This window comes from Phyllostomus discolor, chromosome 6, assembly GCF_004126475.2.
Source record: "Phyllostomus discolor isolate MPI-MPIP mPhyDis1 chromosome 6, mPhyDis1.pri.v3, whole genome shotgun sequence".
Classification (NCBI taxonomy): domain Eukaryota; kingdom Metazoa; phylum Chordata; class Mammalia; order Chiroptera; family Phyllostomidae; genus Phyllostomus; species Phyllostomus discolor.
The window spans coordinates 164,396,238-164,408,841 of record NC_040908.2 but is presented as its reverse complement, the minus strand read 5'-3'; the positions used below and the strand labels follow the sequence as shown (position 1 = coordinate 164,408,841).

The 12,604-nt window shown below is 54.3% G+C and overlaps 1 protein-coding gene across 4 annotated transcripts in view; it reads left to right on the top strand.

The window, feature by feature from the left end:
• The window catches only part of LOC114499917 (phospholipase A and acyltransferase 3), a 38,190-nt gene that overhangs the window by 1,736 nt on the left and 23,850 nt on the right, over window positions 1-12,604 (top strand). The window contains exons 2-3 of one of the 4 annotated variants that reach the window (XM_036029623.1): window positions 5,375-5,392; window positions 5,866-5,942. In XM_036029623.1, coding sequence (XP_035885516.1) covers window positions 5,928-5,942 — 15 coding nt within the window. In that variant the 5' untranslated portion in view covers window positions 5,375-5,392; window positions 5,866-5,927. Of the gene's footprint in view, window positions 1-5,267; window positions 5,488-5,865; window positions 5,943-12,604 lie in introns of those variants that run through there. The other 3 variants (XM_028516442.2, XM_036029622.1, XM_036029624.1) reach the window with 3 other exon arrangements.

Sequence of the window (12,604 nt, the reverse complement as noted above, 5' to 3'; positions counted from 1 at the left end):
AAATAGGGTATCTGGGAAGCAGATAACTGGTCAAATGTAGCGGCAGTGTGGCCTGGGTCCACTTCCCCGTACTAGCACAGTGCCGGGGGAGGCTGTGCTGCTGCTGGTGGTTCTGACCGTCACATACAAATTGCATGTATAGTACATAACATGCAACCCCCGAGGGCCTTTGAGTTTGCCGCACCGTCGTGTGGTTGTCCCACCTGGACCCGGCTGGGTAAGTGGTTTCTCTTCGGGGCGGGGTGAGGTGCAGCTCCTGAAAGTTTCCCCTTTCGTTGGCCACCTTGGAGACCGTGGGGAGGTTGCACTGAGCATCTCATACATGGACTCATCACTGGATAGGCCCTACTTGGCCCTACAGTAAAAAAGACTTCCCAGTTTGAAACACTCTGGCCAGTAGCTTCCATCCATCCGTCCTTGGTGGTCCTAGGTCAGGCGCCATGCTGGCGTTACCCTGAGCACGGTTTAGCGGGGAAGGGGCAGACCGGTAAGCTGGTGTGGTTTGAAGAGGGGTAAGAACTGGGCACTCCCGTCAGAGTGCTGATGCAGCCCTCACCCTGAGCCAAGGAGGAGAGCAGCAGTGGGGAGAGTGGCCTTGAGTGGATGGGGAGAGGTCATGCAGACTGGCTTGTTTTTGCCACATTGACTTTTTTTTAAAGATTTTATTAACTTTTAGAGAGGGAAGGGAGGGAGAAAGAGCAAGAGAGAGAAACATCAATGTGTGGTTGCTGGGGCTATGGCTTGCAACCTAAGCATGTGCCCTGACTGGGAATCGAACCTGCAACACTGGTTCGCAGCCTGCGCTCAATCCACTAAGCTATGCCAGCCAGGGCTCACATTGACATTCTTGCCTTTCATTGCCATGTATCAGTTTGCTGAAAAGAAATCCCAACTCAATTTAAAAATTTAAAAAATTTTTAATTTATTTTTAGAGAGGGAAGGGAGGGAGAAAGAGAGAAACATCAATGTGTGGTTGCTGGGGGCCATGGCCTATAACCCAGGCATGTGCCCTGACTGGGAATCGAACCTGCGATGCTTTGGTTTGCAGCCTCAGCTCAATCCACTGAGCTACGTACGCCAGCTAGGTCATCAATTTAAATTTTTAAAAAGATTGTGTTTATTTTTAGAGAGAGGGGAAGGGAAGGAGAAAGGGAGGGAGAGAAACACTGATGTGTGAGAGAGACAGCAATTGGTTGCCTCTTACGTGCTCCCAATGGCGGACCTGGCCCACAACCCAGGCACGTGCCCTGACTGGGAATGGAACCATCCACCTTTCGGTTCACAGGCCGGCACTCAATCCACGGAGCCACACCAGCCAGAGCCGTCCTAAATTTTTAAAGAAGAAATGGTAACTGGGAAAATGTTTCCTGTAACTGGATGTCTAGGAGTAAAACCTACAAAAGGCACGGGGAGGAATCAAATGTCAGCAGGCCGTTTTCTGCGGTGCTGGAATTATCTGTTCTCACAGAAAGATGTCCTCGGTGCGGCAGGGCAGGGCAGGGCAGGGCAGGGCAGGCGCAAATGGCTCCAGGCTTACATCATCCCACTCTTACGTCCCCGGAGGAAAGACATTTATCAACCCACCGCCTATTTAAAAATGTGTGTGTGTGTGTGTGTGTGTGTGTGTGTCTACAGAGCTTCATCCTAGAGAAACCTTTGGACTGAGCTCTGGCCTCGGGGCACGTGCTCCTTCCAGGGCCAATCACTGCCCTGGGGGCTGGGGCACCATACCCAGCCAGACCTGGGTCCCCTGTGTCTCTAGCAAGGGTGCCAGGGTACTGTGATGGGCAGCCCCACCAGAACCCCACAGTCACCAAATGGAAGACTGCTGGACAGACGACAAGTGGTGTCCACAGCAGCTGCCAGTCTCCTGGCCTGGCCGTTTAACACGCGGCTGAATGAGAGAGGCCGGGACACTGCAGGAGCGGTCCCTGAAGGGGAAGCGGCGGAGGTGCTTGTGCTGGACACTCGTGCCGCGGAAGCTCTTCGGGGTCTCAACGAGGATTCGTTCTGGTCTCTCAGGAGGACGTGAGGGGTGGCAGAGAGGGGTGGGCGGTTCGGGAGGACATTGTATTTCATCTTCCCTTTCTTTCAGAAACGTCCAATTTTGTTCAGCGAGAACTGTTGAAAGTGGTGTGTTCCAAAGCCTCGCCGGAGTGGCCTGGGCCCTTGGAAGAAGCCGGTGCGGGTGGCTGATGGAGCACCGTTCCCGGGCAGCTCCTGTCTGGAGAGATGCGGATCAGCAACAGAAACCTGCATGTTATTACGAAAAACTCCCGTGGTTCTGCTCCTTGGGTGTAAAGCAGCATTGCAAACAGCCTCCCCCTTTAAAAAAAAAAAGATTTTATTTATTTTAGAGAGAAGGGGAGGGAGGGAAAAACAATGAGAGAAAGATGGATGTGAGGCGGTTGGTTGCCTCTCGCCGGCACCCCAACCCAGGTAGGGGTTGGCTGAGGCCTCGACCCTGGGATGAGGCTTGTCCAGGAATCGGGGCAACGCTCACCCCACTGAGCTACGCTGGCCAGGGCCACAGCTGCCTGCTCATTCTCCCCAAGCCCCCTGTCTTCTGCCCTGGCCTCGCTTCCTCCACTCCCAGCGTCCTGCTCAGAATCCCCGCACGGCATTTAGCTTTGTGCCATTTTCTCTCACTTTCTCAGTTACTCCTTCCTTCCTTAGAGACTTGGCAAAACCATGGTTTCTCCAGGAGAAACTGCCCTCTTCTTCTGAGGGCTGGGAACGGAGACATTGCATATCATTAAAAATCCATCCGTCCCTCTGTCATGGGTTTCCATGGCTACGGCTGCGGAAAAGACTGGAGGCTTCAGAGGCGGGCGACAGTTTGGACCTGGCACGGTTGTCCACCCGCACGGTGGCGACGATGCGGGATGGGGCTGAGGACGGTCCTGCTGACGGTGCTGGTGTCCTGGGGGGTGGCTTCTCGGGCCTGGGGCCTCCCTTGACGGAGCTCCTCTTCTGAGAACTGCTGGGAAGGTGACAATGCATTGGGTTGGCCAAGAAGTTCATTAGTTGTTTTCGTACGATGGCTCCAGGAGCGCTTCGTGGTCTTTAACTTCATTCGGAACAGTTTTGTTAGATTGTGTGGTAATAGCTGCCACGTCAGCGTGCGTTCAAACAAACTTCTCAAAATTGGTAAATTTTTGTGCAGCCATTTGAATATTGAAAATGGAAGAAAATATGCGACCTTTTTGGCATATTAGGCTTTATTTCAAGAAAGGTAAAAACAATTGAAATGCAAAAAGAAAGACCTGTACAGTGTATGGAGAAGCTGCTGTGACTGACCGAATGTATCAAAAGTGGCTTGTGAAGTTTCCTGGTGCTGTCGGCATTGTGACCACGTAACTCTCTGCCGTGGGGCCGTCTGATGCACTGGAAGATGGTTAGCAGTGTCCTCGGCCTCCGCCAATAGCAGGAGACAGCCAACATATTCCAAATACCCAAATCAATAAAGTTGTTGGTGAAAATGAAAAACGTGTCTTTTATGTTATAGAAAAACCCGAAATGGACTTCTTGGCCAACCCTGCCATCCCTGCCCCTCTCGATGCTTTTTGTTTTGTTTTTCTTGGTGCAGAAAGCGAAACAAGCCAGGCAGTGAAAGACAAATACCACATGATATGACCTTTAATAGGAACCTAAACAACAAAACAAAGAAACAAGCAAAATATAACCAAAGACACTGAAATAGGGGACAGACTGACAGTGACCAGAGGGGAGAGTAGAGGGAATTTCAGGGGACAGTGGGAAGGGTTCACGGGAACAAACTTAAAGGACACATGGACAGAAACTAGGGGGAGGGTGGTAATGGGAAGGAAGTGGGGAGGGTTGGGAGGGGGGCTGGATTGGGAGTAAAAGGGAGAAAACTGTACTTGAACAATGATTAAAAAAAAAAAGATAGAGGACAGGAGAAAAAAGGAGGGGATGTGACATCCGACCCAAACCGGAGCACCCCACCCTGGGTTGGGATCACCTTGCAGCTGGTCGCTCGCTGCACGTGCACAGTGCTCTGCTGGGTGTGGGGTCACGCACGGAAGGCTCCGGCACGTGCTTATGTCGCCTCTGACTGGCCTTGTCGGGAAGCTGGTGAATAGCATGTGATGTGCGTGAGCATATGCCTTTCCTCGTATGGGTAACACGGTTACCACAGTCCTCACGTGGGGCTCCGCACTTTAGAAGATCACTCCATTTTTCCTCTCCTTAGGGGAGTTTTTATTTTTAAAAGATTTTATTTATTTATTTTCAGGGAGAGGAGAAGGCAGGGAGAAAGAGAGGGAGAGAAACATCCATCGGTTGTCTCTCGCCTGCCCCCACCTGGGGACCTGGCCCACAACCCAGGCATGTGCCGTGATAGGGAACTGAACCCACGGCCTTTCAGTTCTCAGGCCAGTGCTCCATCCACTGAGCCACACCAGCCAGGGCTCCCTTTGGGGAGTGTAGTTTTACGTATCATCTTACACGTTGTATGGTATCACCGACACTCCATTTTACAGATGAACAAACTGAGGCTCAGAGAGGGAAGGCAGCCTGGATCCTGTAACTAGCAAGTGGCAGGGCCAGCGTTTGGCCCAAGAATCCTGATTCTAAGGCTCATTGCTGGCTGGGAGTGGCAGGGGCGGGGGGACAGGGAGATGGACAGGAGCTGGTTTTACTCTTGTGGAGTCACAGCGGGATGCAGAAGGAGGGCCTGTGTTTGGTCATTTAATTCATTCATTCATGAGATGGCTACTGTGTGCCAGCTTTGGGGGGATATCTAATGGCTTAAGACCCCATAGTTAAGGTGGTGGCCTGGCAGCTCAGTTGGTTAGAGCATCATCCAGATATGCCTAAGGTTTTGGGTTCCATCCCCATCAGGACACATACAAGAAAGAACCAGTAAGTAGCATAAACAAGTAGAATAACAAATTGACGTTTCTGTCTCTAAAAACAAACAAGATCTGATAGTTAAAGGTACTTTCACTCTGCAAAACCTTTGTCTTCTAAGGCCTTTAAAATTTAATATAGTCTTAAACTATAAGCCCCCTCTAGTGGAGAAGATAAATTGCTTACACTTCAGTGTGATGTGTGTGCAGGGACCCAGGATGAAACCCGTTCTTGAACGTGGGTGGGGTGGCCCGCAGATCGCCTGTAGAGGAGGCGCAGAGGCGGTGGCCTTGGAGCGGTTCCACGCAGGGGCCGGCGCAGGGAGAGGCCCCGGGGTGAGTGGGAGGCCCCGGCCGGTGCAGGCAGTCCCAGAGGCCGGGGCCGGGCCGAAGCTCAGCGGAGCTCTCATTAGCCAGAGAGTCGGGGAGGGGCCGGGTGACCTCACTCGGGTCGGGACTCGGCGTCCTTAAAATCCGGTCTCTTTGCCGCTGCGGCCTAGCCGCCTCCCAAATCCGAGGTGGGTGGAGTGGTTTTTCCCAGGACCCAAGGAAGGGTGAGAGGCCGGGGTGGTCCTCCTGGCCCCGAGGGCGCGGTGGGAGACGGAGAAGTCGGGTGAGGCAGGAGCAGGAGCAAACAAGTTAGCGAGCAGCTGTCGCCTCCTAGCACCGTGGGCTGGGTGGCGCCGCTGCCGACTGTGGGCGGCCCTCCCGGCTGGGGACGCTTACAGCCCTCGCCTCCGCTCCACCCCCCCGCCCCCCCCACCTCGGGTATCTGGTGAACTTCCCCTGCCCCCCTCAGGGGGTTCATCCCGTCACAGGTCACAGCCCCCGGCAGGACACGGCGGGGGCAAGCGAGGAACTCCAAGGGAGGGAGCCGGCTCTTTCTGGAGGGATCCGAGACCAGCCTCACGGTCTCCCTGCCAGGAGCTGGGGTCTTGGGGGCGCTACTACCTGTTAATGACTTAACGAACCCTTGCTCCCCCTGCCTCAGGCATTTACGCAGCTGATAAAACGAGCTCCAGCCTGAATTGAGGGTCCACAGCAGGAAAGAAGATGCGGGCGCCTATCGTAAGTGTGGGGCGAGCTTGGACTGGGGCGGGGGGCGTGTTTTAGTGGTGGCCCGTCCTGGAGCTGGAGATACACTGCAGAGGGGGGGCTCCTTGAGGATGTGGGGCCACACCTCTATCTGTCCTGGGGGGGGGTCACCTGGCTGACGTGGGGCAGCAGGCACCTGCTGGAGTGGTCTCAGTACTTGAACTTCCCTGGGCAGGTTTAAAAACAGCCCTCACCCCGGCAGATAGAAGGTGGCCGCCAGGTACGCCTTGCTCTACAGAGGTCCTGGGCTGCCCTCCGGAGTCAGACCACAGCCCTGGACTGGCTCCTGCTGGCCCCAGCCCCCCCACTGGGGTCTGATCACAGTGGCTTTTTCTGGTCTCAGCTGAGGCATCTCCTGACCCACCCTGTCAGCAATTTCCCTGCTTTCACTTTCCGTTTTTCTAACCTGTGATGTGGTTCAGAAACTATAAAGGGGCCCAGCCAGTGCTTCGTTTCAGTTTAGCATTTCTGGCCGCAGAGAGGTTCAGAGGGTGGGCTGTTGCGGTGGGCCTGCCTGGGCTCTGTCCCCCCCACCCCCAGCACCTAGCCGTGGGACTTGGGTCAAGTCTCAAGTCCATTCTCTTTCCCTGAGTGAAGGTTTTATGACTTAATACTTATGGAGCGTTCAGAACAATGCTTTGCACACGTATGAAGTGCTCAATCATGAGTCACTATTACTATTACTACTATTATTATTACTGTTATTATTTTAACCCGTGTAAATGGCTTTGCAAGTACCTGGCATCAGGGTGCACCTGGTATATCTGATGCCCGGAGTGGTCACTTTTAAATACCCCCCTCTGTCATCTGACAGCATAGTTTTCAGTAATAATAATGAAATGGAGAATAATAATGTTCAGCAAAGAAACAATACACATTTTATTGAGCTTTGTCTAGGAACTCATGCCAGTGAAAAAGTAAAAAATGAAAAATAAAGTAAATGTCATAGAGAAAAATGGAAAAAAGTAGTGGATTGATAGTTTTTAATGGCTTTCATGTATTTTTGAAAATAAAAACTTATTCTTACACATAGGTTGGTCCCAGGAATAAATTAACATTACAGTTTCTGTTTGGGAACTTGAACTTCTGAAAAGTTGTCCATGACTTTGTCACAGTTGATCCTCTCTGCATATTAGTGCTCACAGTTCGGGAGAGCGAGGTTTGGCAGTCGGTCCTCAGCGCTCACAGCTGATTGAAGAACGCTTTATTCATTTTCATTTCAAGAGCTGCTCTCATGTGAAACAAGATAAACAATTAGGAAAATCCCTAAACATGAGGATAAGTTTCTCAGAGATTCATAAAAATCCCCATTTCGTAATATATCCCAGAGATGGCAATACTGCCTATAGTCTTATTTTTTTTTTTTTAAATCAATTCTGGTGGCTTTTACATACCTCCCCATTTGAAACACTTTCACTGAAACATCTTCACCAGAAAATTTGTTGTAAGTTTTTTATCTTATTTGGCAAAATTCCCCCACGTTTTTGTTCTTCTGCAAAGCTCAGGGGACACGGCTGACTGAAGCGGACGCTTTGCGGTCCGTTGCTTTTGAACCAGAGTCTAGTGCTGGTGCTGGTGAGAATGGCCCCGGCTTGCAGACACTTCTGTTTCACTTTCTCCTGGCACTGGGAGAGCTGACTCTTTTATCTGCTCTGTCGACACAGGGAAGTGTAGGTAGGGCCACAGGGGCTGGGGACGCGGATCCTGCTGACAGTGAGCTTGACCCGTGCTGAGCGATTTGGGAAACGGCCCTCGGAACAGGCACGTGTGGGTGCGTGTCGGGGGCTGGGTAGCTAGCCGGGTGCTCTCTGATGGCACGTCCACTGGAAGACAACGCTTTTCCAAGCATGAGAAATAAACACAGGCTAATCGGACGCTCACGTATATAGGACTAAACCTCAGAAATAGAGCTTACACCTGCAGACAGAGCTGAGAGCAGTACAACAGCTTTGGGGAGGGAGGTGTTTTATCACTGGTGTTCTCTGAAAGTGTCGGCACGTGGAGCTAATAAACGGGAGACTCGAGTGTCGGTGTGTGTTGTTATTGTTTTGAAGTTCTCTACGGACAACTCCCTGTGGTGTGCACCCAGTGGGGGAACGTGGCTGCCACCGCCCCCTCCGGGTGTCCCGCTGCCCGCGCGTAGGGCCGGACAAGCGAGTTGTTTGCACAGCAGCTCCCTGAACGCCCTGGGCTGGAGGGGCTGTGTGTCTACCATGCGACCCACGTTTCCCTGAGCCCTTTAACCAACCTGTGACTCCTCCCGGTCGGTGCCGGGGCTGGTGTGTTCACGTTCCTCTCCTGTCTGTGTCCCACGTGTGCTTCGAGTGAGTGTGCCAGGAGCCTCTGCCCTCCCTCCCCCGCCGGCCTGTCCTGAACACTGTGCCGTGTCTTGTCGGGCAGCTGCTGCTGGCGAAGCGAAGATCCCACTGAAGTGCAGACCCGAGGAAACGGATGGGCGTGCTCCGATCTCTGACTTTCTAGACGCCTTTCTGGGCTTCTCCCTGCCCCTCTGTTGGCCCGCCGTCCTGACAGAGCAGGGAGCAGAGGCACCTCCTCCGAGAGCAGTGGGGCTCTGGGTCCTGCAGGTCTCCCTCCCCACCCTGGAGGCACCGCAGGCTGGGAGGGCCGCAGGCCCCTGCTGAGAACTTTGTATGTGCCAGGCCGGCTGCTCAGTCTCGCTGGGGAGCTGGGCGGTCGTGGAAACGGGCCGCTCCTTCCCCTGGGCTCAGCCCGGCAGTTACGGTCGCTGGACCACAGGGCGGCAGCCGCGCTGGGCCAGGTACCTGGGAGGCAGCGAGCAGGTGGAGACGTTGAACCTGTCTTGAGGGATGAGTAGAAGTTTTCCAGTAAACAGCCAAGAGGATTTCAGGCCTAGATCGTGGTAACGCAGAGGCAGAGCGGGCCACGGGGGTGTCATCGGAGGTCAGAACCTTCGTGTGCGTCACTCGGTGTTGTAGAGAAGAACTTGGCCTTGGATTCAGGCAGATGTGGGGGGGGGGGGCGTCCTGGCACTGTGTCCTGGCAAGTGACTTCCCACTTCTGAGCCATTTCTTGGTCTGTGAAGTGCAGGTGCTGTCAGGGCCCCAGAGATGTGTGAAAAACCCCAGTGGAACCTGGGGGGTGGTGGCGGCAGGGGGTGGCAGTGGTGTCCTGAGGAGTCCAAGGGGGGCCCCCCATTTACGTGGGGTGGGGCTGGACACATAGAATGGGCCTGGAGGGCCAGAGCCTGGGAGGGCAGAGGAGTTTTGATTCCTTTTTCCTGGACACCCAGGACCTCTGGGCTGCTGGGCCTGGTGCCTGCTGGCACGGATACGGCCCCCTCCCCCGCAGCTGGCCGGGGAGGAGGTCATGTGTCACACCGCCTCCATCTTCTCTCTGGGCCTGAGGCTGGGGAGTCTGGGGGGCAGTCAGGCCCCCGCCCTGCGCCGCCCAGCCCCGGGGCACAGTCTCAGCCCTCCCCTAGGCCTGATAGGTTTTACAGCTGTTATCTCACTTATTTCTCACACTGACCCTTCCTGTTGGGTCTTCATAGCCCCGTTTTACCAGAGAAGCTCAGAGAGGTTAAGTGATTCCTCAAGGCCACACAGCAATACTGCAGAGAGGGCTCAGCCTCGGCTGGACTGGCCTCTGCTTCTGGGAAGGCAGCCTCAGACACACCGGGTTGCCACCCAAGTCCTCACGGGGCCTTGTCTTCCTAAGACGTCAGCTCGGAAACCCCTGTTCCCCCTCCGGCAAGTCCCTTTTCAGCACCCCCCTGGGACGTCGGCCTTTTATTTTTCTAAATCACCAGTTTCTAGACGTTTTCCCCAGAGTGTCCAGAAATGAAAGGGGTGACGCTCGGGACTTCCACACTCGCCAGAGCCAGGAGAGGAAGCCGCTCCCAGGCTGGGTTTCACAACACCCCCACCCCCGGCGTCTCCAGCTAGTCTCAGAGCTGGCCGCGGCCACCTTCTCAGACCGAAAATAGCACCGTGGTGTTGGCGGAATGCAGACCGGTGCAGCCACTGCGTTCTGGACTTACCTCCAAAAATTAAAAACCGCTTGTGACCCAGTGATTCCACTTCTGGGAATTTATTCGAAGAAATTAAAAATGTATGTTCACCCCTATGTTCAATGCAGCGTCACTGACAGCAGCCAAGACGCGGAAGCAGCCCGAGTGCCCATCAGGAGACGGTGGGTGAAAGTGCGCCGTGGTGCATGCCCGTGCTGCCGCGCTGCTGGGCCGGCCTGGCGCCTGCCGGCACGGACACTGGCCCTTCACCGGCAGCTGGAAAGGGAAGAGGCTTTTAGGTCAGAGTCGCTGAAGAAACCAGACGGACACAGTGAGCTAAGGAGCAGGGTTTATTAGTGGGAAAGAGAGAGAAAGTGGGGCCAACCTAGGGAGGTTGGGGAGCCAACCAAGGGAGGTTAGGACTCGCTTGGTGGCTCTTAGGGCAGGGGTTTTAAGCACAAAACCCCGCGAAGGGTAACTGGTTGGGGTGTCAGAGTCTGATTGGCTAGAGCTGGCTGCCGGGTGCCGTTCCTGCTGACCATTGTTCTTGATGCGTCCTGTCTGGCTCAAGGTGAAGCTGCATCCTGCGATGCCGGATGCGCTGACCCCAGACCCCAGTCTCAGCCGGGCCTCTGGTTGTCCTGGGCGGGGTCGGCAGGCAGGCATTCTTCCAGGCTACAGTTTCCCACAGCACAGTTTTCCGCCCGGTGATTTTCCATTCCTCCTAGGCCTGCCTAGGTCTGTCACGGGTCATGTGTCATACCTTCTTAAAAAAGGAGGAGATTTTCCCTTGGTGACAGCATGGGTGGACGTGGAGAGCATTATGGTAAGCGGAGTAGGCCAGCCAGAGGAAGACAAGTACCCTGTGGTTCCACTCACGTGTGGAATCTAGTGAACAAGATAAACTAACAACAACAACAACAACAACAAAATAGTCTCACGGATACAGAGAAGGGACTGACAGCTGTCAGAGGGGAGGGGCTGGGGGCTAGGTGAGAGAAGAGATTAAACAAAAAAAAAAACAAAAACAACCCCAACAAACCCTCACATCCCAGAGGGAGAAGGCGGGGAGGGAGAAGAGGATAAAGGGGGGTCAGTGGTGATGGAAGGAGACTTGGGGTGGTGAACACACAGCACAGTGCACAGATGATGTGTTACAGAGCTGTACCCTGAAACCTACATCGTTGTATTAACCAGTGTCACCCCTATGACATCAATAAAAAACCACAACAGTGGCAGCAAAAACTGCCACTGATAGAATGCATCCCGTGTGCCAGGCCATTTTGCTGACTGTTCCCCAGGTGTGAGCGTATCTGACCCTCAGGGTACCTGCACCCGTCAGGTGCTATCATCATCCCGGTTTACAGCTGGGGGTACTTGGGCTGGGAGAAGTGGAGGAACTTGCCCCAGGCGCTCCAGTGAGGAAGCAGCAGGGCTGGGATCAGAACCAGCTGATGGCTGGCTCTGGAGCCCCGGGCCTGTGATCAGGCAGTCCGCTGCTTCCGAACACTAAATACACTAAATCCGTCCTGGCTTAAATGCGAGCAGTCCAGTCCTGCTCATTGGCCTGCTTTCTGCATTTTTGGTCCGCCCGAGGTATTTCATTTAAGAAAACAAAGTAGCAGATGCTTGATGCTTGGGCTAAATGGAGCCGAGCGTGGGTGGAGTGGAATACTTCCTTCCAGCCCTCAAATTCAAAACATTCTTTTTGTTGTGTTTCAACCCTGAGGTGGAAGGGTCTGCTAAAAGGGCCCTCACCTTCAGCTCCGGTCCTGTGCAGTGTCCGCTGTGCGGTGTCCAGGGCGGGCTGAAGGCTCTCCCTGAGTCAGAGTTGCAGGGTGGATGCAGATCACCAGGCAGGGACCAGGACTGGAGGCAGTGGAACCTGCTAGAAGGCCGTTTCCTTTCCCTTGTGGTGGGGGAGGGGCAGTGCGGCAAGCTCCTGTTTTGCCCCTTCTAGGCTGACCCTGGGTAGGTGACCTCATCTCTCTCTGCCTCAGTTTCCCTCCTGCAAATGAGGTGCGACTGCCCACCTGACTGACCTTCCAGTCTTCCCCTCTCTCCCCTTCAGGACGCCCTCCTCCTGTGGTTTCTCCCTCCCGGCTGCACAGTAGAATCACCTAGAAGCTTTAAAAACATGTCAGCTTCCGGCTCCACCTCAGGGATCCTGCTTCCAGCCAAACCCCAGAGCACCCTGAGTGCTGTGCTTCTGCTCCTTAGGACCCTCTGTCCCCTTCGAGGCCACGTCCTCCGCACAGCCTGTCTCATGGCAGAAGAGGGTGAGGGTGGAGAGTGTAGCATTTGGGTTTGAATTCTGTCTCTGCCTCACACCCATCCCTGCTCATCTTGGCCAAAATCTCAGGTGCCGCCTTTCCAGCATTATCTCCAATTCCTCTCCCCTCCGTTCTCTCTTAAACCCACTCAGCCAGGCTTTTGCTCCTCATCGGAGCTGTCCTCCTGAAGGTCGCCAGGGACCCACATCCCAGACCACTGTCCCGGCTCAGACTCATGCATTCAGCTGCCTCCCGGGCTTCTCCATGTGGCTACCTGGTGGGCATTTCAAGCCAGCCGGCCCATCAGCCATGGGGTCGTTGACTTCTTTTTCCTTCCTGCTGCCCCTCATTCTGCCAGCTGTTTCCACTTT